This window comes from Salmo salar, chromosome ssa27 (genome assembly GCF_905237065.1).
Source record: "Salmo salar chromosome ssa27, Ssal_v3.1, whole genome shotgun sequence".
NCBI lineage: Eukaryota > Metazoa > Chordata > Actinopteri > Salmoniformes > Salmonidae > Salmo > Salmo salar.
This window is the reverse complement of record NC_059468.1, coordinates 6,125,925-6,153,708: the sequence shown is the minus strand read 5'-3', so window position 1 is coordinate 6,153,708 and position 27,784 is coordinate 6,125,925. Positions and strand designations below refer to the sequence as shown.

The window sequence follows — 27,784 nt, the reverse complement described above, 5'->3', positions numbered from 1 at the left end:
GTTTCTATTACCCCAAGCCCCCTCTATGTCTCTCTGTCTCTCTTTCTGATGTCCATTGCAAAATTGGGACTGTAGTTATCAACATATCTCTAATCTGCTTCTCTTTTTTCTTCTGTTTTCAATTCCTATGATAAAGTTATTCAGAGATATAGAAAATGTATTGTTTCTCGTGAAGGACCATGATTACAGATTTGAATATTGTATTAGGGTGTATGACATTTTATTCCAAAAGTATTATTAAATTATTATTACTACTATGGTTATTATTCTGTTACATGGAAATCACTTTTACATTTGATTATCATTACTATATTTATAATGTACATTGTATTTGGAGAATATGTTCTTATTCTGATAACACGGTGTTCTAGAAATATGTTGAGTGCAAAGTAAACACAGTACTGTGACCCGTAGTGCTGTTACTCACCTCTATACAAGAGAAGTATTGGTATGGAATGTTCTTATGCTTTTTAGGCTCACTCCTAGCATATCTAGTTGTTTAGATCTACACTGTGCTTTTCCCACATACTTGTTTTGTGAGGCAGTTCTATGTCATTGAAGATGACAGGCTTGCTACTGCTTCTTTGCAGTATTGATACCTTTTCTCTGAGCTTGTAAATGTAATAGATTGCCATTTTCAAATTGGCTGGCGAATCACAGTGTACATGTACTTTTCTTGGGGTTTATTTCTGTTCATGGATATTACACATGCATCTGTTGTGTATGAATTGTTTGAATAAAATGTTTTTTTTGTTGTGCAAGAGTAGGTAACAGTGATGTGTACTCTACAGCTATCTCGCTCTCTGTCTTTCACTCTCTCCCACTCTCTCTCTGTGGCCTTTCCACTCCCTACATCTCTTAGGTGCTTATTTATAGTTGGCCCGGATTCCTCCATCCCTGTATCTCTCTTTCTCTCACTGTCAGAACATGAACGATCACTCAATATCTGGTGGGAGGCTGGTGGGAGGAGCTATAGAAGGACGGGCTCATTGTAGCTGGAGTGAAATCAATGGAACGGTATCAAACACGTTTGACTCTCTTCCATTTATTCCATTCCACACATTACAATGAGCCCATCCTCCTATTGCTCCTCCCACCAGCCTCCTCTGAGATAGAGATAGAGAGGGAGGTGGTGGGACTAGGCCAGACCGTGTCTGAAGGATCACAGATGGTCATTTAGCCTCCTGAAGAGCGACCCAGCATCTCTGCGATCGTTTTACTTGGTCTGTCGCAACATGCATCTCTGTTCCACTACACCTCCCTGCCTCCCCTGAGCGGGACCTGCACTGTCGCTCACTGTGTGCGTTTGTGTCATCGGGCTGAGCACCGGATACTTATGAGCCAATCACCTCGGCAGTTGCGTTAAGGCTGATTAATAACGATGGGTAATGAATGAAACTGTGTGCCACATGCTCCTTCTGTGTAGCTGTGCAGTCAGCCAAGACCAATGATTCATGTTGACCCCTTGAGCTTAATACTTTCTCTGCATCAATGAATCTGTTCTCTCTTGCCCCCACTCTTTCTTTTTATATCTCCCCAAAATCTATTTATTTTTATTTATTTAACCTTTATTTAACTAGGCAAGTCGGTTAAGAACATATTCTTATTCATACTTTGCCCTGTTTATCTAAATGCACTCCCAAAATGTCTTAGCATGTACTGTAAATTAATATCCCTGTCTACATAAGGACAAACCTCTTAAAGATATATATCGTTATTGTTTGTATAATGTAATGCAAAATGTACACAAGTGGGTACTAAGTCGTGACTTTTACATTGTCAGTGCAAATATTCTATTGTCCTACAGTAACATATTATTTAAAGTGGAACGCATGAGCTTTTCTGTGTCCCAGTCTTATAATCCTAGGACCTTGGTTTTTATATACTGACAGAGACAAAGGGAGGTGGTGGTGCAGTGATTCCTCCTGTGGTGTAGGGGGCGGTGTGTGGAGTTTGGCAGCTTTTCAGATACCAACAGCTTGACATACACCGCACCGTAGGTGAGTAGAAGCTGGAGTGCTTTGGCCTGCAAAAAGGGATATGTTAGTATAACATAACAACAAAAGAGACTTCGTAATACTGTATTGAACACATGCTACAGTCTAGTCTATAGGTAGGCTATATCTTAAACAGTGGTGGCTGGAGCCCGTCCTCCAGATTTCTCCCTCCACCAGCCTCCACTAATCTGGAATACCATTTGTTCAACATGAGGCACTAAAGAAAAGTCCTTTAGCGAGCGGTCTACATTGTAACATAAGATTACAAGTATTATTGAAAGCAGTCTAACTAACCTGAGCTGGCACTTTTTGGTCTGGTACCAAAATGTAGTTAGTAGTGAGTTTGGTGTCCTCCCTCTGGCTGGTTGAGGTACTGCCTCCAGTCTCATCATTCATCAAGAGGGGCCTTTCCTCATCAGAACCTTCATTAACACTTGACCCCACCGCCACAGGGTCATGGGTCATGACCTCTGACACCAGGACAAGGTGGGACATTCTCTTCTTGAGTCTCTTCTAAGGAGTGAGTGAAAAGTGAGGGGAACCCGTTACAGTGCATTGTCTGCTAGTGCAACACAGAAACATTGAATGGTGATCATCACAAGATTGCCTTACAAGGCAATTGAAAGGCAATATACACCAAATAAAACCCTCTGATAGTCCTAAAACACAATACGTAATACTCAAATGTCTCCTATTGTCAATGTCCAATTTCATTTCAATTTTGCTCAGACAATTCCTTATAACAGTACACAGAGATTTGTCAGTATCGATCTATGCATATTATATCCCATTGGCTTCCCAAAACAGAATGTCCCTACTGAAAGCCTTGCCAAAGAGAACACAGACACAAATCAATAGAGCGAACATGGTGACATCATGATGTACCTACCTGGGCCTCGTCTCCGGCAAAGCTCATCTCTAGAGTTTCAGTCAGTGTCCTCAAGCAGCGGGCCGTATCCCAGTACACAATGAACAGCTGAGCGAGACGAGACAGACAGGCAGGCAAACAGACGGTTAGAGACAAACAAACAGAGACAGATGGATGAATGTAATGAGGACAGTTTAGATGACTAAAGTTCATATTTGGTCTAAAGTGATCAACACAATATTTAGCATATGGAGTTTCTGTAATACACATCATTTCCCGTGTTCCGTTAGTGACACTCAAGGTGCGGGTCTATGGTCACTACCCCCTGGCACACACTGGTTGAATCAATGTTGTTTGCACGTCATTTAAATGAAATTACATTGAACCAATGTGGAATAGACGTTGAATTGACGTCTGTGCCCAGTGGGTAGACTTGTTGTGGATTCATCTCATTCAGGTATCTGTTGATAGTGATTGATGCCGCTAATAAATTCCCTGCTTTTTTGTTTTGACTTCCTACGAGCCAGAACATTTGTTACTGTCTGATTAGGATATAAAAGGGCCTATTTCAATTAAACTACAGAATCAATTAATCGATATAAACTTCAAAGTGTCTTGCTGTAATGATCGGTCTATGGATGCGGTTAGATTTATACCACAAAAAAACAGTAAAGGTATTTCGAAGTAACCTCGATTACAAGAATGTGAGTGTGATAAAAATGTTTGACACAAAATGTCTGCCATCTCAGAATGAACTGCCTATATGTGCAGGTTACGGTAGCCTACCTGTAGAGTTCCAGTGCAGTTCTGCACCCAGTCAGCCACGCCCACCAGCAGCATATGTTGGCTCAGCCTCTCATTCACCTGGATGAGTCGCACGTCAATGTTGATGTTTATCTGTAGGAAGACCATTAAATGTTACAGGTACATCTATGTTAATGTTTTTTGGTCTTAAAACTGTTTTCAGACTATAGTCCAATATCTCTATAGAATTGATGGTGTTCAATAACGAACCACATAGGTTTCAAAGTGTCTGAATATTTATCTTCAATCCTCTTGTGTGGCATATCTATGTAGTCTATTCATTTGCTTCCACAAGCACAGATGTATTCCTATTAATATTTATGCATAATTTATGTTGCTACCACAGCTCACTATTTTTAGCACTACGATTAAAGATTAGAAGGCATTTATAATTAGGCTTCCCATTAAGACTATTTTTTCCTGCAGTGGGATTTCATTCATATTTTTCATAATTCATTTAAATTGTAATTAAAACTGCTGAAAATCAGGTGTTTCTATGTCAAACAGGCCCTCAGCCAGCCAAATCACCAGTTAAGCTCTTTATCAGCCTTGCTCCCCTCCAACACAAGGTCACAAATCCCCAGCTGTCCGCAGAGTCATAAATTACCAGCTGCTCACTGCTCATTTACATTTTCATCATTTAGCAGATGTTCTTGCCCAAAAATCCATATTATATATTTTCCCTGCTCACGTCAGCTATTGAAACCCATGGACATTCGGTTTGATCACAACAATACGTTATCCAATAAACCACCAATAAGCCATTGGTTAAAAAAACATAATGACTTACCTTTTATTAAAGCTATGGTGTTTATGTAATTATTCCATCACAACCATTTGATCATCTTTTCAGATGTACCGGAAAAGATGGCCTCGTTAATGTTAATGTATTGTTGACGTTTTAGCTAGGCGTAAATTCATTTCTGGGGAAAATGTGCAAATATTCTGCGCAGCACATATGCACATTCGGTTTCTACAGTCTTTGACCTTTCCAACTATGTAGAACTTGTCCTATTCGGTTGTAGTATCATAATATAGCATGTATGAGTATCCCTCCCTATGCTGTGACTTAGTGTGTAATGCTCAGACAACAGTGTTGCAAGTGAAATTTCTGACCAATGCCCACTCAAAACCCGCCCAAAAAGCCTGAAAACTAGACCAATTGTATTTTTATACAGCAAGAGAGGAGTTTCCATATTTATACAATTAACCCTTTTTCATAACGCTATTGAGCCAAATAAGGAATATCGTCGTAACCTGTAATGACGTTAGAAGCAAAATTTTTTTCTTCAAAATAATAAGTATTGCGAGCTAGGACATGACGTAATAAAGGAATTTGAATATGTCGCAAGAGAAAAGACAATTTGCCCTTATTAAACTCGCCAGATCATTTTCCATCAATGGATGTCTATTAAACTCATTTGACTGCTATGGATGTCGATTTACCTCGTTTGACTGCTATGGATGTCGATTTACCTCATTTGACTGCTATGGATGTCGATTTACCTCGTTTGACTGCTATGGATGTCGATTTACCTCATTTGACTGCTATGGATGTCGATTTACCTCATTTGACTGCTATGGATGTCGATTTACCTCATTTGACTGCTATGGATGTCGATTTACCTCATTTGACTGATATCTCATTTAAACAATAAGGCACAAGGGGGTATGGTATATAGCCAATAACCACGGCTAAGGGCTGTTCTTAAGCATGACGCCTGGATACAGTCGTTAGCTGTCCCAAATAGATCCACAGACGATGCATCACTCTGCACACTGCCCTATTCCATCTGGACAAGAGGAATACCTATGTAAGAATGCTGTTTATTGACTATAGCTCAGCATGCAACACCATAGTACCCTCGAAGCTCATCATTAAGCTCGAGTCCCTGGGTCTGAACCCTGTCCTGGCAACTGGGTCCTGGACTTCCTGACGGGCCGCCCACAGGTGGTGAAGGTAGGAAACATCACCTCCACTCTGCTGATCCTCAACAATGGGGCCCCACAAGGGTGCGTGCTCAGCCCCCTCCTGTACTCCTTGTTCACCCATGACTGCGTGGCCAAGCACGCCTCCAATTCAATCATCAAGTTTGCAGACGACAAAACTGTAGTAGGCTTGATTACCAACGATGACGAAACAGCCTACAGGGAGGAGGTGAGGGCTCTGGGAGTGTGGTGCCTGGAAAACAACCTCTCACTCAATGTCAACAAAAGAAAGGAGATGATCGTGGACTTCAGGAAACAGCAGAGGGTACACCCCCCTATCTACATCGATGGGAGCGCAGTGGAGTAGGTGGAAAGCTTCAAGTTCCTTGGCGTACACATCACTGACAAACTGCAATGGACCACCCACACAGACAGTGTGGTGAAGGCGATGCAACTGAGCCTCTTCAATCTCAGGAGGCTAAAGAAATTTGGCTTGTCACCTAAAACCCTCACACATTTTTACAGATGCACAATTGAAAGCATCCTGTCCGGCTGTATCACCGCCTGGTACGGCAACTGCATCAACCCGCAACCGCAAGGCTCTCCAGAGGGTGATGCGGTCTGCCCAACGCATTACCGGGGTAAAACTACCTGCCCTCCAGGACACCTACAGCACCTGATGTCACAGGAAGGCCAAAAAGATCAACAAGGACATCAACCACCCGAGCCACTGCCTGTTCACCCCGCTATCATCGAGAAGGCGAGGTCAGTACAGGTGAATCAAGGCTGGGACCGAGAGACTGAAAAACAGTTTCTAGCTGAAGGCCATCAGACTGTTAAACAGCCATCACTAGCACATTAGAGGCTGCCGCCTATAGGCATAGACTAGAAATCACTGGCCACTTTAAGGAATGTAACACTAGTCACTTTAATAATGTTTACATATCTGGCATTACTCATCTCATATGTATATACTGTATTCTATACTTTTGTACAGTATCTTAATCACTTAATAATGTTTACCTATCTTGTATTACTCATCTCATATGTATAAACAGTATTCTATACTATTCTATGGTATCTTAGTCACTTAATGTTTATATATCTGGCATTACTCATCTCATGTATGTTTACTGTTTTCTATACTATTCTACGGTATCTAATTCACTTAATAATGCTTACATATCTTGCATTACTCATCTCATAAGTATATACTGTTTTTCAATACTATTCTACTGGATCATAGTCCGTTCCGCTCTGACATCGCTCGTCCATATGTATATAGTCTTAATTAATTCCTACTTAGACTTGTGTGTATTGGGTATATGTTGTGTAGTTTGTTAGATATTACTGCACTGTCGGAGCTAGAAGCACAAGCATTTCGCTACACTAGCAATAACATCTACTAATCCTGTGTATGTGACCAATAAAATTTGATTTGATATACCACAAACCAAACCTCCGGGGTGCCTTATTGCTATTATAAACTGGTTACCGACATAATTAGAACAGTAAAAAAATGCTTTGTCATTCCCATGATATATGATCTGATATACCACAGCTTTGAGCCAATCAGCATTCAGGGCTGGAATCAGGTTTATAATTGTAAACAATCCCCTTTGCGCATAACTATAGATAAATCTGACAGGAGAGTTTGAGTGATGAAAGTTGGACAGAGGATCTCAAGATCGCAAGAAACACTTAGACGAACATAAAAAAATAAATATTAGCCTACTTTCTGGCAATTCTGCTGTTATGTGCCAGATGTTAAGACTACAAACCATTATAAATGGCCTATTTTCGAGATTGACTTGTCATTTCAATAGGCATAGGCTACAGACTAAAATCTGGGTTTATAATTGTAATTCAACTTTGCCATGGTTTGCTTAGATAAAGGAAGGATGCCTATAGCCCCTGATAGGCCTACATCTCATTTCAAATAGTCTACAGTAGCCTAGACAAGATGTAGGCAAGCTGTAAACTGAACGATTTAGCAGCTTGCTTAGTTCAAATGAACAGAAAAATGTATTCAACATGAATAGCGAGGCGATTTCGAGGTTAGACGTGCTTGTTTCTCCCAATAGCCTGCCTGAATAGGCTACTGAGGATGCGGTCATAATTTCAATCACTGAATTTAATATTAATAATATGTACATGAACTAAATATGCTTGTCAATAACATCCAGTGTTTTTTTTTTACTTTAAAAAAAATGTTTTACCTGAAGCCTAATTTGACTACTGTTACCGTCAATCTAACGCGTTCTAACAACAGCTCGGCAATTGCGATAGAGCTTTGATAACTTTCACTTTAATTAATTAAACATGCCCATTAATAATTGCTTAATAACATAAGGCTACAACAACAATAAACATAAGTTATTTTTTCAATTATTAAATTGGTTTACCAGCTCCAGGTAGGCTACACAAGTGGCTAAAATGTATTTGCAATGACTCCAGTGATATTTTCATTTGTGTTTAGATTTATGAGGGGGAAAAAACAATTTAATCTATTTTAGAATAAGGCTGTAACGTAACAAAATGTGGAAAAAATGAAGGTGTCTGAATAATTTCTGAATGCACTGTAAAGTGTAATTGCGATGCAAACTCAAAATGTTTTAAGCGCATAACCATGTGTGTGAGGTGTATAATTTTGCTTCAAAGTAGATTTGTTTAAGACTGCCAAGAAACCCTACTTTAGCCCAAAGCAGTAAAGTGCTGTCAGACTGATAAACAGATTGAACACACACCTCCTTGTTACTATAGTGGAGGATGACGATGATGAATGTGGTGAAGAAGATGGAGACCAGACTGACAGACAGGCAGAGGACCCAGTAGTCAGTGACCGAGAGATACATATGAAGAGTGGAGAACCCAGCACACCATATCACCACATATATAATCTGGAGGGGAGATAAATGATACACAGTATAAACTAAACATACAAGAACTAACTCTGAACAAATACAGGACACATTAGTAGAAGACACCCAGATGGTGTGTGAGATCAACAGATACTGGACACTATTGTGAATAATGTAATGGGTGTAAAAAAAGAACAAACAAAATGACCCTTGTGTTATTAATCAATACTTTGAGGGACCCTACCGGTGCCATGATGAAGTGGAAGAGAGAAGAGTTAAGGAACAGGTATCGCCTGACCGATGGCACATCCAGTGCTATGTCTAGAGGTGTCTCAAAGTCTGCTACAGGAATCTACAGTGGAGAAACCAAATGAACCAAACAGTGAATACATGGTAATAATGTATTCTAAATGTAATTTTCCAAGCAATGGCCTTCATACTTTACCAAAATGCATTCCACAAAATAAACAAGATAAGGGAAAAAGATCAGGGAGAAAAAGACTTGAAAAAGACCTGCAATATGTGTCAGGGATGTGGGTGGTCAAACGTTTGTAAAAGTGTGTGACAAAATTATTTAAAAAAAATTGTATATCCCTTTGAGTGGTGAAGTTATTAATTACACTTGGGGTGGTGTATCAATACACCCAGTCACTACAAATATAGTGTGACCTTAAAACTCAGTTGCCGGAGAGGAAGGAATCCTCTCAGGGATTTCACCATGAGGCCAGTGGTGACTTTAAAATAGTTAGAGTATAATGGCTGTGATAGGAGAAACCTGAGAATTGTAGTTACTCCACAATACTAACCTAGGCCTAATTGACAGAGTGAAAAGAAGAAAGCTTGTACAGAATATATATATATTTTCAAAAAATGTATTCTGTTTACAACAAGGCACTACAGTAATACTGCAAAAAATGTGGCAAAGCAATTCACTTTTTGTCCTGAATACAAAGTGTTATGTTTGGGGAAAGTCCACATTGGTACACATGACTGAGTACCACTCTCCATATTTTTTTAAGCATAGTGGTGGCTGCATCATGTTATGGGTATGCTTGTAATCCTTAAGGACTGGGGAGTTTTTTAGGATAACAAAAAGAAACGGAATGGAGCTAAGCACACACAAAATCTTAGAAAACCTGGTTCCGTCTGCTTTCCACCACACACTGGGAGATTAATTCACCTTTAAGCAGGACAATAACCTGAAACACTAGGCCAAATCTACACGAGAGTTACTTACCTAGAAGACAGTGAATGTTCCTGAGTTACAGTTTTGGCTTAAATCTGTTTGAAAATCTATGGCAAGATGTGAAAATGGTTGTCTAGTAATGATCAACAAACAATTTGACAGAGCTTGAAGAATTTTCAAAAGAATAATTGCACAATTCACATGTGGAAAGCTCTTATAATTACCCAGAAAGACTCACAGCTGTAATTGCTGCCAAATGTGATTCTAACCTGAATTGAGTCTGTTATTGACAAGAGCCAGCTTTGGTTAGAGGTAAAGTCAATAATATTTGCAAGGTAATGCCAACATTGGAAAACTGCTTGTATTATATTCCTCTGTCTCAACGTGTGAAGCAATGCCCTGTCATATGTGTTTTTGTCACTTTTTTATTTTTATTCTTTAAACTGGACCATTTCATCTGGAAAATCATGTTGCAAGTCAGATTGACATTTCCTCTGAAGGTTGAGTGCAGATGAATGTAGGTTTTGTGAGGAAAGTGTGTCAATCACAACAAATTTACCGCCTGTAAATTTCTGCTGACTTGTCATTGATAAACGATGTCAGGCTCTGCCTCTTACGACTCATCAGCATGTTTTTTTGAGTCATCTATGTCATTGTGTGTCAGGTTTGTAAAGCGGTGACATGTCCTTTCCTTTTGCCTCAAAGCTATCATACTGATCCCGGAGCCCAGAAACAAAATCTCTCAAGGAGGCCACGAAACAAACAGCGCTAGACAGGTCCAGTTGGACTGCCTGAAGTGCAGTGCTTGCATTCTGAAAACGTTGGAAGTAAAAAGCAATTTTAAGTTCATCCATTTTGTAATAGAGCGTTACAGCCTTGTTAAGCGTGCAAGAGTTAGATTTTCGTCCTCAGATATTTCTAGAAGAGACTAACATTTGCATAATTGAGGCATAATGTTTATGAGGCATGTGCATGGGCAGACCACCTCTTACCGGAAAGAGATTTGCGGGTTGCTATTCAACTGTTTTCATTTGGCTGTAAACCTGATTTAACAATCTGCCATCGCCAAGTGGATTTGGAGCAAAAGTTAAATATTGACGGCACAAATGTGAAAAAAGAATGTGTCTCAGGGCAGTAGTTACCCCAACCAAATTCAGAATATGTGCAGCACAAGGCACCCACTCTGCCAATGGGTTGATCTCTCGTATGCGCGATTGCAGGCCTTTGGTTGTCATTGTCCGTTGTGTCTATGTGTTGCACAGAACAATAACCAGTGGGACCTCCCGAGTGGCGCAGCGGTCTAAGGCACTGCATCGCAGTACTAGAGGCATCACTGCAGACCTGGGTTTGATCCCAGGCTGTGTTGCAGCCGGCCGCGACCGGGAGACCCATGAGGCTGCGCACAATTAGCCCAGCGTCGTCCGGGTTATGGGAGGGTTTGGTCGGCCGGGATGTCCTTGTCCAATCGCGTTCTAGCGACTCCTTGTGGTGGGCCGGGCGCATGCACGCTGACTTCGGTCGCCAGCTGTACAGTGTTTCCTCCGACACATTGGTGCGGCTGGCTTCCGGGTTAAGCGAGCAGTGTGTCAAGAAGCAGTGCGGCTTGGCGGGTCCTGTATCAGAGGATGCATGGCTCTCGACCTTCGCCTCTCCCGAGTCCGTACGGGAGTTGCAGTGATGGGACAAGACTGTAACTACCAATTGGGGAGAAAAAAGGGGTAAAAAGTACCAAGAAAATTAATAAATCAAATAACAGTCAGTTTGGGCATTTTTTGTTTAAGTTCTTGCTCCTGCTGTTGTTTTATTTTCTGTACTTTGCTTTTCTGGGTCCCACTCAAGCCACTCTGACTTTTTCCCACTAGGTAAAAATGCTGTGGCTACCACAGAATTCTGCAGCAATATGCCATCCCATCTGGTTTGCACTTAGTGGGACTATAATTTGTTTTTCAACAGGACAATGACCCAACACACCTCCAGGCTGTGTAAGGGCTATTTGACCAAGAAGGAGAGTGATGGTGTGCTGCATCAGATGAAAAAAGCAGGAAAAGCGGCCAACAAGTGCTCAGCATATGTGGGAACTTCTTCAAGACTGTTGGAAAAGCATTCCAGGTGATACTGGTTGAGAGAATGCCAAGAGTGTGCAAAGCTGTCATCAAGGCAAAGGGTGGCTACTGTCATGACGTTGCCCTCTTTGAGTATAGGGAAGACAGTTGACCACCTCCCCCTTGCACCATCCCCCAACCTACCTCCCCCCACCCAGGCCCTGTGTGAAGGGGTCGTAAAATTCTAAAGGAGAATGTCCTGCCGCCTGGCCCAGTTGAGACACAGAGGGGTTTCATAGAGAGACAAAGGAAATTCTTCCAACTCACAGAATTGGGGAACCGAACGACATTTATGTTCTGGAGAAGGTATAAAAGATCGGTGAAGAATCCAGCTATGAACTGGTCCGCTTGGTACAATTTTGTGATACTCAGAAGAGACAATATAGCCATATTACCATAATACTGTTTATATAATAGCCTCAGCTATGGGACTTGCATCTAAATGGTTGTATAAAATGTATTAATAAGGATAAAGCTATTTGGAATACGTTGAGATGCTATGTACTGATGTTAATGTGATAGAATGTATTTCTGTTCAAAGCTTAAATCAGTCATCGGCACGCCCCCCAGGGACACAGACAGAACAGGCTTGTCACATGACGCCTGGTCCTATGTTCACGTATAAAACCCTCACCCTGATTTACTTTCTTCAGACCAGGCCTCCACTCCATTACGAGTTGGCCAATAGGTTTGACCATCCAATTCCTCTACTGAAAGTTAACTACACCACGTGGTTAACTTTTAGACTATCGATACCGACAGAATAAGAACAAGTCTTTGATATTAATTATTAGTCTGCAGCTAAGTAAATTATATCATTGAACGCGAAGACCGACGAAACATCCATTCTATAACGACATTAATGAATGTCACTTTGAAAGATCCATTCTAACCGAGAGAGAGAGAACACGGACAAAAACTCTCCAACAGGACAAAAAAAAGGACAACAGGACCCTTTGTTTAACAAGACACCAGCCATGCCTGTTTAGCCCACTAGGGCACATTACTCCACCAGTGCTTTATAACGATAACCAACTGTTTGTATGCTTTCTGTGAATGACTTAGTTTAGTAAATAAATGATTTAAGACAATTGATGTATGGATGACTTTTAGTAAAGGCTGCATTCGTGCAGATACAACAATTTACGACGTTTGGAATGAGACTGGACGCGAGGTAAAATACACCATTTAAACCAGAAGATAATCAGCCTATACTATAATACAATATATAATGTTATAATATAGGAAAGTTATATTAGGAAAATTATAACTTTGTAATCTGAATATTTTCCTTGGTGCCCCGATCTCCTAGTTAATTACAGTTAAACGATTAATCAGTTTAATCGCGTAATAATAATAACAGGGAATTATTTTGATAAACATGTCTTCAGTCTTGGCGTTCCCCTAGGATAGGGGGCGCTAAAGCGATTTTTGAAAAAAAATCGTGCTCATTTTAAACGGCCTCCTACTCAAACTCAGAAGCTAGGATATGCATATAATTAATACTTGTGGATAGAAAACACCCTAAAGTTTCTAAAACTGTTTGAATGGTGTCTGTGAGTATAACAGAACTCATATGGCAGTCAAAACCCCGAGACAGATCGAAACAGGAAGTGGAATTCTGAATTGCGAACTCAACTTCATCACGTTGCCTATTAATCACACCGTGAGCTATGGTTCATTGAGCACTTCCTATTGCTTCCACTAGATGTCCCCAGTCTTTACAAAGTGATTTGAGACTCCTACTGTGAAAACTGAATGAATGAGACGCTGTGGAACGTGGTCACACGGAGAGGGCCATCACCATTATGACGCCGGCGCCCCTGGTTACCCTCCCCTTTCGAAACGTTTTGAAACACAATGCAATCGTCCCCCTCGAATCTTATTGGCTCTCTTGTTGAAAAACGCCCTGAAGATTTATGTTATACAACGTTTGACATGTTTGAACGAACCTAAATGGGAAAAAAATGCTTTTTGTCGAAATGGCTGTCCCGTGGCCGACGGAGGATTTGGATCAGCCTTCAGACGCGCTAACAAGAACAAGCTAATGGAACATAATGGATGAACTTTTTCGAACGAAAATACATTTGTTGTGGACCTGGGATTCCTGGAAGTGCTTTCTGATGAAGACAACCAAAGGTAAGGGATTATTGACAATAGTATACAAGACTAGATGTGATATGCGATTGTTCCAAGATGGCGCTGACCTGTAACGTTAGCTTATTTTTCAGAGTATCGCATCCCCTTTCATCGCAAAGTATGATTACCCAGTAAAGTTAATTTTAAATCTGGCATTACAGGTGCTTTCAAGAGATATTCATCTATAAATCTTAGAATGACAATATTACATTTTAAAAATGTTTTCGAATAGTAATTTAGTAAATTGTAGCTCTGTTTCATCGGATGCATTTGAGGGAAAATAGTTAGTCAACGTTACGCACCGATGTAAAATGCTGTTTTTATATATAAATATGAACTTTATCGAACAAAAGAATGCATGTATTGTGTAACATGATGTCCTAGGTGTGTCATCTGATGAAGATTGTCAAAGGTTAGTGCTGCATTTAGCAGTTTTTTGGTTATTTGTGATGCATGTGGTTGGTCGGAAAATGGCTATGTGGCTACTTTTACGATATACTCCTCTAACATAATCTAATGTTTTGCTTTTGCTGTAAAGCCTTTTTGAAATCGGACAACGTGGTTCGATTCAGGAGAGGTGTATCTATAAAATGATATAATTTGAATGTATTATTATTTTTTTTTAATTATTAAATTTTGTTATGCTAATGGTGATATGATTTTTCGCTGGATGACCGTCCCGTATGGCCGCACAGGGGTTAATGGTGCCCAAAGACACGACACTACTTTGATAAATCTCAAATATAAAATATATTTTGATCTGTTTAACACTTTTTTGGTTACTACATGATTCCATATGTGTTATTTCATAGTTTTGATGTCTTCACTATTATTCTACAATGTAGAAAATATTCAAAGTAAAGGAAAACTCTTGAATGAGTAGGTGTGTCCAAACTTTTGACTGGTACTGTATATATACTTAAAAAAATGTTTTGCTGCCTCTCGGGCCCCCCACGGGCCTGGGCCCAGGGACCCTGCATTATCTGACCCTGCCCCTCCCTAACTATCTCAGACAACCCGATCCAGGTGTAGAACTCTAAAGGGTCGAAAGTCTTGATTAGGGTTTTGATGAACTGGTGTTCCAAGTTTGCTCCCTAAATCACACAGTATGACTCAGCGGCTGCCCAGTCCAGTCGTGTGGAATTGTGCTTATAGTAGCATCCATTAAAGTCGTACCAGCCCATGGGGCAGGATTTTTGGAATAGCTCTTCACCCTGGTCAGGAGTGTCATGTTCAGCACCCAAAGCAAGGCTGAAGATAGAGACAACACAGAGGAACACAAACATGGTTCTGGTTGGGCTGGTAGGTATGCTGGGCTGCAGTGGGTCCTGTCCTTTTATCTAATTTACAGAAGGAAGGTTTGGTTGGTGGGCATCATGTCATAGGCGGATCATGTACAGACGTGACACATCCACTATCTCAGAGTAAATGTTATATGAATCTACTATTAACCTCATCCTTTACTGAAGCTGTTTAATCTGTAAATTGCACTCCAGAACCTGACAAAAACATATTCAAAGAGATAAAAGAGAGAAAGTGTCACGTCCTGACCATAGTAAGATATTATTTTCTATGGTAGAGTCGGTCAGGGCGTGACAGGGGGTGTTTTGTGTTTTTCTATGTTTTCTATTTCTATGTTTATGTTCTAGGTTTATATTTCTATGTTGTTGTTTTTTGGGATGATCTCCAATTAGAGGCAGCTGGTCCTCGTTGTCTCTAATTGGAGATCATATTTAAGTATTTTTTTTCCCCACCTGTGTTTGTGGGCAGTTGCATTCTGTTTAGTCTCTGTACCTGACAGAACTGTGGGTTGATCGGTGTCCATTTGTTATTTTGTCATTAGTGGTTTTGAGTTAATACATTTCATCATGAGCACTCAACACGCTGCGCTTTGGTCCCCTCTCTACGACAGCCGTTACAGAACTGCCCACCACAACTAGATCAAGCAGCGTGCTCGGGAGGAGATGGATACCTGGTCTCTGGAGGAGAGGCTAGAGAGGGTAAACTGGACTTGGGGCCAAGTACTGGATAGATATAGAAGCCTGCCGGGGAGGCACGAGAGGCTACAGAAACCCAAATAATTTTTTGGGGGGGCGGCACATGGAGCAGTCGGAGCCGAGGAGTAAACCAGAGACAATCCGGGAGAAGAAAGAACATTTGGAGAAGGGAGAGTTATTGAGTTGGTGGAGGACGCACAAGTTTTTCCCAAAGAAACGTGTCGTCAGTTTGGTGCCACCTCAGTCAGCTCCCTGTACTCGTCCTGAGAAGCGTGTGGAAGTTCCGGGAACAAGTGATACCGGCTATACACACCAGGTCTCCAGTACGTCTCAACAGCCCGGTACGTCCTGTGCCTCCTCTCCGCACTCACCCTGAGGTTTGTGTCATCAGCCCGGTGCCACCTGTACCGGTCCCACGCATCAAACCTCCGGTGCGCCTCCACAGCCCAGTACGTCCTGTGCCTGCTCCTCGCACTCTCCCTCCAGTGCGCTTCCACAGCCCAGTATGTCCTGTGCCTCCTCTCCGCACTCGCCCTGAGGTGCGTGTCATCAGCCCGGTGCCACCTGTACCGGTCCCACGCATCAAACCTCCGGTGCGCCTCCACAGCCCAGTACGTCCTGTGCCTGCTCCTCGCACTCTCCCTCCAGTGCGCTTCCACAGCCCAGTACGTCCTGTGCCTCCTCTCCGCACTCACCCTGAGGTTTGTGTCATCAGCCCGGTGCCACCTGTACCGGTCCCACGCATCAAACCTCCGGTGCGCCTCCACAGCCCAGTACGTCCTGTGCCTGCTCCTCGCACTCTCCCTCCAGTGCGCTTCCACAGCCCAGTACGTCCTGTGCCTCCTCCCCGCACTCGACCTGAGGTGCGTGTTACCAGTCTGGCGCTACCTATGCCAGTCCCAAGCATCAGACCTCCAGTGCGCATCTCCAGTCCGGCGCCTCCAGCGACGCTCCCCAGTCCGGAGCCTCCAGTGACGCTCCCCAGTCCGGAGCCTCCAGTGACGCTCCCCAGTCCGGAGCCTCCAGTGACGCTCCCCAGTCCGGAGCCTCCAGCGACGCTCCCCAGTCCGGAACCTCCAGCGGCGGCCTGCAGCCCAGAACCTCCGACGATCCACGGTCCGGTGGTACTAAAGCAGAGGGATCAGTGGGTGGAGCGGGGGTTACGCCCCGGAGCCGCCTCCTCTGCTGGAGGTTATGTGGACTGCATTTGAGCCGCCATAGATAGGAGTTACCCACCCAACCCTCCCTTTTGTTTTTTGTTGTGTATGTTTAGTGGCATTCGGAGTCTGCACCTTTGGGGGGGGTACTGTCACGTCCTGACCATAGTAAGATATTATTTTCTATGGTAGAGTAGATCAGGGCGTGACAGGGGGTGTTTTGTGTTTTTCTATGTTTATGTTCTAGGTTTCTATGTTGTTTTTTGGGGGGATGATCTCCAATTAGAGGCAGCTGGTCCTCGTTGTCTCTAATTGGAGATCATATTTAAGTAGGGTTTTTTTCCACCTGTGTTTGTGGGCAGTTGTATTCTGTTTAGTCTCTGTACCTGACAGAACTGTGGGTTGATCGGTTTCCGTTTGTTATTTTGTCATCAGTGTTTTTGAGTTAATACATTTCATCATGAGCACTCAACACGCTGCGCTTTGGTCCCCTCTCTACGACAGCCGTTACAGAAAGTTATTTCTCACTTCCCTGTGCTCAAAAGGGCTGATGCTGAGCAACCAAAGGTAATCGCCTCGTTCCGCCCCAGTTTCACCCCCCTTGACACCTTCCCTTCTCCATTCATCATTGAAATTGTCCAGTGTAACCTGTTCTCTGGGCAGCCAAACAAATCCTGCACATGCGCAGAAGGGTTGGTTCTTTAGCTATCGCGAAGAGGTGTCCAGAGAATTTGGCAACGCTGCCACTCCGCTCCAAAAGCATCGCTACAGCCAGTCTGGATAAGGGGGTATTGCCACGCAACCCAGAAGTCATATCACATCTGGAGATGTATTCTTCTCATAATTCCTGTGCCATGTTTTGGTACAGGGCTTTTGACATAAACACACACTGGATGTAATGTTTTGGCCAACAACTTTGACTTGAGGTAAAATTTTCAACATTAACTGCGGTTCAATCATTATTTCAATTAATTAGACACTGTATACTGAATTTTAAGAATATAACTTAGAAATGCTTCATGAGCTTAGTACAACGGTCTTACCCGATCATAACCCAAAATATAAGGATAGGCCGGATTCATTCCGATCTGTAAATTAATTTCCGATTGAGCCGACAGCGTTTGTCTCTGCGAACACGGAAACATTGCCTTTAAAAGGTGCATAGCCGAAAAGGGGCAATAGGCTGGAATCGCGGCCTCGCTCCATGGTTTATATTTTGATTTAGTCTAAGTCTATGTTAAACAAACTATTGCCTATAGCTTAAAAATATGTTTAACTATCATGTTGATCTCATGGACTAAGTCATGGCATGCAAAACTTTAGCAGTGAATTTGCTTGCATTTCTCCAGCCTAGCAAAATTAAGTTTTGGGGGTGCTGTTTGCTGACACAAAAATTCAAGATTGTGGCTTTAGCACGTTTTTGTAAGGGTCCTGTGTGTAGCTGGTGTAGAGAGTCAGGCGCAGTACAGCAAATATGAGTAATGTATTTTTACTCCAAATGACAAACGTACAAAGTAACATACGAGCACACAATAACGGACCGAAAATACAATAAACAATCACTCACAAACAAACATGGGGAACAGAGGGTTAAATAATAAACAGGTAATTGGGTGAGTGAAACCACGTGTGTAAGACTAAGACAAAACAAATGAAAAGTGGATCGGCGGTGGCTAGAAGGCCGGTGACGTCGACCGCCGAACGCCGCCCGAACAAGGAGAGGGACCGACTTCGGCGGAAGTCGTGACAGTTTTTCTTCATGAACACTTTTCAGATCGATAAAATAACAGTAGGTGTCACGATCTTCACCTTCATCTGAAGATATTTCAAAATCACTGTCAGACCAATACGCAGCGGGTTGCGTGCTCCACATCATTTTATTAAATATGATGTACACGAAAAAACAAACACGACAGATGACAGTTTCACAGGCTGAAGAGACAGCAATGCAAAAGATAACTACCCACAACCTACCAAACAAACACACACCCCTATATAGGACTCTCAATCAGAGGCAACTAGAAACACCTGCCTTCAATTCAGAGTCCAGCACCCAAACCTAAACATAGAAAACCTAAACTAGACAGAATGCAGAAATACAACCTAGAACATACTAACCTAGAACATACACCCAAAACCCAAGAACACATAAATCAAACACCCCTCTACAACACACACAAAACCACCACCATACAAAACAAACATCCCTCTGCCACGTCCTGACCAAAATACTAAACAACTACTCCCTCTGCTGGTCAGGATGTGACAGTAGGCCTATATTTTGGTGAGTTTGATAGAGGAAGTGAGATAACGAGTTAATTTAAACTCAGGAAAAACAAAAACATCCCTTTTTCAGGTCCCCGTCTTTTAAAGATAATTCATAAAAATCCAAATAACTTCACAGATCTTCATTGCAAAGGGTTTAAACACTGTTTCCCATGCTTGTTCAATGAACCACAATTAATGAACATGCACCTGTGGAACGGTCGTTAAGACACTAACAGCTTACAGACGGTAGGCAATTAAGGTCACAGTTATGAAAAATTAGGACACTAAAGAGGCCTTTCTACTGACTCTGAAAAACACCAAACGAAAGATGCCCAGGGTCCCTGCTCATCTGCGGGAAAGTGCCTTAGGCATGCTGCAAGGAGGCATGAGGACTGCAGATGTGGCCAGGGCAATAAATTGCAATGTCCGTAATGAGACGCCTTAGACTGCACTACAGGGAGACAGGAAGGACAGCTGATTGTCCTCGCAGTGGCAGACCACGTGTAACACCTGCACAGGATCGGTACATCCGAACATCACACCTGCGGGACAGGTACAGGATGGCAACAACAACTGCCCGAGGTACACCAGGAACGCACAATCCCTCCATCAGTGCACAGACTGTCCGCAATAGGCTGAGAGAGGCTGGACTGAGGGCTTGTAGGCCTTTTGTAAGGCAGGTCCTCACCAGACATCACCGGCACAAATCCACCGTCGCTGGACCAGACAGGACTGGGAAAAAGTGCTCTTCCCTGATGAGTGGCGGTTTTGTCTCACCAGGGGTGATGGTCGGATTTGCATTTATCGTTGAAGGAATGAGCATTACACCGCGGCTTGTACTCTGGAGCGGGATCGATTTGGAGGTGGAAGGTCCGTCATGGTCTGGGGCGGTGTGTCACAGCATCATCGGACTGAGCTTGTTGTCATTGCAGGCAGTCTCAACGCTGTGCGTTACAGGGAAGCCATCCTCCTCCCTCATGTGGTACCCTTCCTGTAGGCTCATCCTGACATGACCCTCCAGCATGACAATGCCACCAGCCATACTGCTCATCTGTATGTGATTTCCTGCAAGACAGGAATGTCAGTATTCTGCATAGCCAACAAAGATCCCAGATCTCAATCCCATTGAGCACGTCTGGGACCTGTTGGATCGGAGGGTGAGGGCTAGGGAATGTCCGTGAAGTTGCAGGTGCCTTGGTGGAAGCGTGGGGTAACATCTCACAGCAAGAACTGGAAACACTGCAGTACTTAATGCAGCTGGTGGCCACACCAGATACTGACTGTTACTTTTGATTTTGACCCCCCCTTTGTTCAGGCACACATCATTCTATTTCTGTTAGTCACATGTGTGTGGAACTTGTTCAGTGTATGTCTCAGTTGTTGAATCTTGTTATGTTCATACAAATATTTACAAATGTTAAGTTAAACGCAGTTGACAGTGAGAGGACGTTTTCTTTTTTTTGCTGAGTTTAGTTCAAGCTCCCCACACAAGTGGACAGGCTGCTTGACATTTGATGAGAATAAGAAATTGCCAGTGGGCACCCAGAGAGAGGGAGAGAGTGTGTGTTTACGTGTATGTGCTCTGACCTGGAAGCCATCCCTCTCCAGCAGAGCCCTGCAGAGCGACAGATCAAACCTGGGGCTCAGCACGGAGGAGGTTGGTACTGCCAGCACACACTGACCTGGAGAAGAGAAAGAGGGGAAAGAGAGGGGAGAGGGGGAGAGAGAGGAGGGAGAGAGAGAGGCAGGGGAGAGTGTTAATTTTGACAATAACACATTCTGACAGATTTTAACAGTGATGAAAAAGGAGAGAGAGTCAAAACATTGAGAAATAATAAATAAGGTATTAAGGGTAAATAAATAAAGTGGGACATTGTGAAAAGGGTTTGTTTATCCCAAAAACTTGCCAAGAGGGAAAAAAATAGAACAAGGAAGAGAAACAAACCAAGAATAATTATTTGACAAATACCATATTTTGCATGATCAGACTTTTACCCATAGTAAAATTTGATAACTACGTTATTACGCACCATTCTTCCATCTAGATGTTCTTCTGTTTTCTGGCTGGATCTTGGATGATCGTCTAAGGTCATCTTCAACATCACTCTCGTCTGAATGCACAGAAGTCTTGTCCTCCATCTCATCCATGATGACGAGACCCTGAACAAGCAAAAACAGTCATACAGTTGAATCAAAATCCCTGGAACCGTAATTCAGAGGAAATGAGTAAGAGCGTGAACGGCCCTGACCGTCAGCGTGAAATACACAGTGCATCTGACCACAGCAACACAGTTCCGTTAGCCTGGTCCCAGATCTGTTTTTGCTGTCTTGCCAACTCCTACAATGACTAAAAGAGTTGGCAAGCCTGCACAAATAGATCGTGGACTAGGCTACATCCGTTGCTCAAGCAGACAGATGATTGGTCTGATTACAACACCACTTCCTAGTTGTTCCATGTGCCGTAGGTTGTCAGATATGTGTGTGATGTATACACAGTATATGAAGTGAGTAATAACATTACAGCAAGCAAGCAGCACATTCCAGTGTGATGCAAAACAAAGAAAGACATTGAAATTAGAAAATTTGGCGAATATTCCCTCAGTAGATAGTGTTTTCCTGGGGCATGGCTTGCACTGACACTGTTGGAGAAAACATGTCCAATGGCTGAAGCTCCCTTCGGGACGCCCAATCGGAGACTACAGCTTTATCTAGCAATGGCATCAAACGCCAAAGCTTAACTTTGGAGAAGTCAGTTGAGTTAAGACAAGCACTTGATGTGTCCTATGTTTCAAAAGCAACTGGAAACCACATCACTTCTCCTTTTAGAACAGATTACATTGCTCTGCTATGTTATGTCAGCATGTTGGAGAAACCAACAGAAGAATGAAACTAAAGTTTACAAACAAGGTTTCTGATTCAGCACTTTCGAGTTTCAACTTAAGTTTCAACAATAATTTTTGTAGCAGACTTTTTTTTCCCGGCTACAGACTTCACAGGTTTCTGTTAAAAGTGGCTAAGCTGTACCACAGTTATAAGATAGACATACTGCACCTCAACAGGGTCCGTCTTCAACACACAAGTTCGCTCTGCTTTCAACAGCTACAAACTCTGAAAGAGAAAGTGAGAAAATAAAGGGACAGAGAGCAGCTACATTTTTAGACACTGTTGCTTTCTCATTCTCTTGTTCTTGCTCTCTCTCTCCCACCGTCCCTCTTTCCCTCTCCCGCTCTGTGTCTCTCGTTTGATTGTTAGAGAGGGAGACACATTTTAGCACAAATGTGTGAAAATGCTGTCGGCAAGCGTGACTTTGTCTTCTTTTTTCCCTACACAAGTTCTCTCCTCTCTATTTTCCTCTCTCTCTCGCCCTCTATCTCTCTCTCCTTTTCTCTCTCTCAATTAAATTTTAAGGGCTTGATTGGCATGGGAAACACATGTTTATATTGCCAAAGCAAGTGAAATAGATAATAAACAAAAGTGAAATAAACAATAAAAAATTAACAGTAAACATTACACTTACAAAAGTTCCAAAATAATAAAGGCATTTCACATGTCATATTATGTATATATACAGTGTTGTAATGATGTGCAAATAGTTCAAGTACAATAAAATAAATAAACATAAATATAGATTGAATTTACAATGGTGTTTGTTCTTCACTGGTTGCCCTTTTCTTGTGGCAACAGGTCACAAATCTTGCTGCTGTGATGGCACACTGTGGTATTTCACCCAATAGATACAGGATTTATCAAAACTGGATTTGTTTTCAAATTCTTTGTGGGTCTGTGTAATCTGAGGGAAATATGTGTCTCTAATATGGTCATACATTTGGCAAGAGGTTAGGAAGTGCAGCTCAGTTTCCACCTCATTTTGTGGGCAGTGTGCACATAGTCTGTCTTAGCTTGAGAGCCAGGTCTGCCTATTGTCAATTCAATTTAAGGGCTTTATTGGCATGGGAAACATATGTTAACATTGCCAAAGCAAGTGAAGTATATAATAAACAAAAGTGAAATAAACAATAAAAATTAACAGTAAACATTACACTCACAGAAGTTCCAAAAGAATAAAGACATTTCCAATGTCATATTATGTTTATATACAGTGTTGTAACGATGTGCAAATAAAACTACAAAAGTACAAAAGGGAAAATAAATCAACATAAATAAATCTCTCTCTCAAGCACACAATCTCATTCTCACTTCCTGCTGTAAGTAAGTGAGTTGCCAACTTTCAGTTTGACCACGCTGGTGCCCCAAATTAAAAAAGTACCTTACAAGTGCCTGTTCACACTTTTATGTGAATGACTGTATATTGCGTACGAGCATGTGATGTTTGATGTGTTTTATGTGTGTCTGTGTGTATCTCTACGAAAGGTTTTATGACAGAGAAGAGAAACCAATTTTAGGGGAAAAGCTCTTCTGCGTTTTCTCCTTTTCTATTCTCTCTACTCCTAATTCTAGGAATGTTTTTTAAAGATAAAAATTATTTTACAGAATCGTTATCTGCACCAGTTACAGTTACAATTGAGGTTCTGAACATAAAGAAATACACATGACTAATAGGACAACTCTCCAGAGACTATACAATGTAGAAATAATTACATTAAAGGTCCTACCTACCCACACTTAAGATCAAAGTCATTTCAATGACTGGAAGTCTATGTGTATCTGTTAGCATACCCATAGACTTACAGTCATTGCGCCAACTCTAGTTAGCATTGGCTCGCAAAACGAACTCTAAGGTCCTTCATCTGACTTAGGGGAAATAGATAAAGAGCCTCATTACCAAAATCCCCAAATCCCCTTTTAAAGTCCCATTTACTTTAATACAGTTACAGCATTTCAAACATTCCCCCAGAAGCATTTAACCTTTTCCGTCTCAACTATTTGGTCCTTTTTCCTCACATACAACTACACTTCCCAATATACACTACATGGCCCAAAGTATGTGGACACCTGCTCGTCTAACATCGCATTCCAAAATCATGGGCATTAATATGGAGTTGGTCCCCCCTTTGCTGCAATAACCGCCTCTTCTCTTCTGGGAAGGCTTTCCATTAGATGTTGGAACATTGCTGTGGGGACTCAGCCACAAGAGCATTAGTGAAGTCAGGCACTGATGTTGGGCGATTAGGCTTGGCTCGCAGTCGGCATTCCAATTCATCCCAAAGGTGTTTGATGGGGTTGAGGTCAGGGCTCTGTGCAAGCTAGTCAAGTTCTTCCACACTGATCTCGACAAACCATTTGTGTATGGACCTCACTTTGTGCACAGGGGCATTGTCATGCTGAAACAAGAAAGGGCCTTCAACAAACTGTTGCCACAAAGTTGGAAACACAGAATCGTCTAGAAGGTCATTGTATGCTGTAGCATTACGATTTCCCTTCACTGGAAGTAAGGAGCCTAGTCCGAACCATGAAAACAGCCCCAGACCTTCTCCACCAAACTTTACAGTTGGCACTATGCATTCGTGTGCTTTACACCACTCCAGCCAATGTTTGGCAATGCGCATGGTGATCTTAGGCTTGTGTACGGCTGCTCAGCCATGGAAACCCAATTCATGAAGCTCCTGACGAACAGTTATTGTGCTGAAGTTGCTTCCAGAGGCAGTTTGGAACTCGGTAGTGAGTGTTGCAATCGAGGACAGATGATTTGTACGCACTACGCGCTTCAGCACTAGCCGATCCTGTTCTGTGAGCTTGTGTGGCCTACCACTTCACGGCTGAGCCGTTGTTGCTCCTAGACGTTTCCACTTCACAATAACAGCATTTCCAGTTTACCAGAGCAGCTCTAGCAGAGCAGAAATTTGACAAACTGACTTGTTGAAAATCCTATGACGGTGCCACGTTGAAAGTCACTGAGCTCTTCAGTACGGGCCATTCTACTGCCAATGTTTGTCTATGGAGATTGCATGGCTGTGTGCTCCATTTTATACACCTGTCAGCAACGGGTGTGGCCAAATCCACTAATTTGGAGGGGTGTCCACATACTTTTGGCCCTGTTGTGTATTTTACTTTTACTTGACCCCCTCTAACTCACTACATCCCTCTCTCTCCCTCTCTCGCTCTATTACTTTTTCTTTCTCTCCCAGCTTATGACTCATTAGTCTAACCACATGACTGGTGGAATGAGGTCTACACTTCTGAGAATGAGAGAGTGAATGGGACAATGAGTCCACAACATCAACAAACTTTTCTTGTAATAAACAAATGGAAATAACCTCACAGAGGTGACAGAACTAGGATCGTACTTGAAATATATGAGACAGCAATGCACACACATGGCCTACACACACAAACACTATTCCTTACCTACCTTAGCTTGGTGTTGTTGTCCCAGCTGGTGTGTGAGTTGATCTGGATGCCAGTGAGTTTAGCAGATGTTCTCCAGGTTGTCATGACTCTGGTCTGGTGGTCTGCTGCTATGGGCTGGGACTGTCACACATTAACTCATGCCCCATAGGCATACACACACACACACACACACACACACACACACACACACACACACACACACACACACACACACACACACACACACACACACCACGTATGCAATGATGGACGCACGAGCGTGCACAAACACACACACGAGCACACACACACTGACAAATTAGAACATGCAGAGAGATTGATGGGATCGATAGTAACTTGGGACCATGGAAATCTGTATAGTTTTGTGAGACTAAATAGATTAACTCAGTTGACCTGAAACATTGTCTGGAGACAACAATCTGATGACCCATGTAATAAACGTGTGAAGGATTCCACCTTGGTGTTGAGATTACAGTAAAGTTTCATTTTGTTCTCTCTATAATTTCAGGAACTTGATGAGGGCAAAGTTGAGATGAAATGTTGACTCGGTGTCTCAATGGTTTATTACCCAGACTACAGTAAACAGTGTGACCGTGGCATGGCACAACACAGACATGGTGGCCAGTCTTTCACGGCACTACAGCTCTCTGCCTAGAATGCCATCTTGGGGTATGAAGGAGTGAATAAAATGTAATACTTAGCTAGTTGTGTCAGTCACTTATCATCATCCTAATGGTAATATTGCAGGTGAACAAAGTTCATATTCAGTTTAGAGTGATAAACAATGTTTAGCATATGTATATATTTTCCCTTTCTATAATTTCCTATAATTTATAAGTTCCGGAACTCCAATTTGAGCAGAGTGAAGTACATCGGAAAAAAGCAAAAGAAAACTGCAAGACTGAATAGGAGAAAAAACAAGCAACAAACAAAGAAGATAGGCTTTTGAAAAATAACTATTTTTCATAAAATTGTAGTTATCTTAGCTAGCTGAATTGTTTACCAGTTGCTAAGCAGTTGCTAGGGCCTCTTTTGGAAGAAGCTAGCTAGCTAACGAAGAACAACAAAGAATATCTAGTTAACAGAAGAAAAGAAAGAGAAAATCAGGACAGAAGAAAAAGGATATCAAAGTGAAACAGTTCTCTAAAGAGACAAGAGACAATAATACAAGAAACAACACTTCTGTAGCTTGTCAACTATGTGTATGTCTATCCCTGTTCTCTCCCCTCTGCACAGGCCATACAAACGCTTCACACCGCGTGGCCGCTGCCACTCTAACCTGGTGGTCCCAGCGGGCACGACCCACGTGGAGTTCCAGGTCTCCGGCAGCCTCTGGAACTGCCGGTCTGCAGCCAACAAGGCTGAGTTCATCTCAGCCTATGCTACCCTCCAGTCCCTAGACTTCCTGGCGCTGACGGAAACATGGATTACCACAGATAACACTGCTACTTCTACTGCTCTCTCTTCGTCTGCCCACGTGTTCTCGCATACCCCTAGAGCATCGAGCCAGCGGGGTGGTGGCACTGGAATCCTCATCTCTCCCAAGTGGACATTCTCTCTTTCTCCCCTGACCCATCTGTCTATCTCCTCATTTGAATTCCATGCTGTCACAGTTACCAGCCCTTTCAAGCTTAACATCCTTATCATTTATCGCCCTCCAGGTTCCCTTGGAGAGTTCATCAATGAGCTTGACGCCTTGATAAGTTCCTTTCCTGAGGATGGCTCACCTCTCACAGTTCTGGGTGACTTTAACCTCCCCACGTCTACCTTTGACTCATTCCTCTCTGCCTCCTTCTTTCCACTCCTCTCCTCTTTTGACCTCACCCTCTCACCTTCCCCCCCTACTCACAAGGCAGGCAATACGCTTGACCTCATCTTTACTAGATGCTGTTCTTCCACTAATCTCATTGCAACTCCCCTCCAAATCTCCGACCACTATCTTGTATCCTTTTCCCTCTTGCTCTCATCCAACACTTCTCACTCTGCCCCTACTCGGATGGTATTGCGCCGTCCCAACCTTCGCTCTCTCTCTCCCGCTACTCTCTCCTCTTCCATCCTATCATCTCTTCCCTCTGCTCAAACCTTCTCCAACCTATCTCCTGATTCTGCCTCCTCAACCCTCCTCTCCTCCCTTTCTGCATCCTTTGATTTTCTCTGTCCCCTATAC

At 42.6% G+C, this 27,784-nt stretch overlaps 1 protein-coding gene across 4 annotated transcripts; it reads right to left on the bottom strand.

The window, feature by feature from the left end:
- Positions 1-190: 190 nt before the first annotated feature.
- On the bottom strand, positions 191-25,791 carry LOC106588519 (transmembrane protein 268). 4 transcript variants are annotated; one of them, XM_014177631.2, is made up of 10 exons: positions 25,619-25,791; positions 22,360-22,416; positions 21,339-21,468; positions 20,896-20,990; positions 8,704-8,811; positions 8,346-8,498; positions 3,652-3,762; positions 2,887-2,973; positions 2,292-2,510; positions 191-2,026 (listed from the first exon to the last, which is right to left on the bottom strand). In XM_014177631.2, the coding sequence occupies exons 3-10, from the start codon at positions 21,454-21,456 to the stop codon at positions 1,856-1,858; spliced, it is 1,062 nt and encodes a 353-aa protein (XP_014033106.1). In that variant the 5' UTR covers positions 21,457-21,468; positions 22,360-22,416; positions 25,619-25,791; the 3' UTR covers positions 191-1,855. The 4 variants fall into 4 exon arrangements, with proteins under 4 accessions (XP_014033106.1, XP_045565477.1, XP_014033107.1 ...); XM_045709521.1 differs by having other exon boundaries at positions 25,615-25,633; XM_014177632.2 differs by lacking the exons at positions 22,360-22,416; positions 25,619-25,791 and adding an exon at positions 21,558-21,692.
- Positions 25,792-27,784: the final 1,993 nt, after the last annotated feature.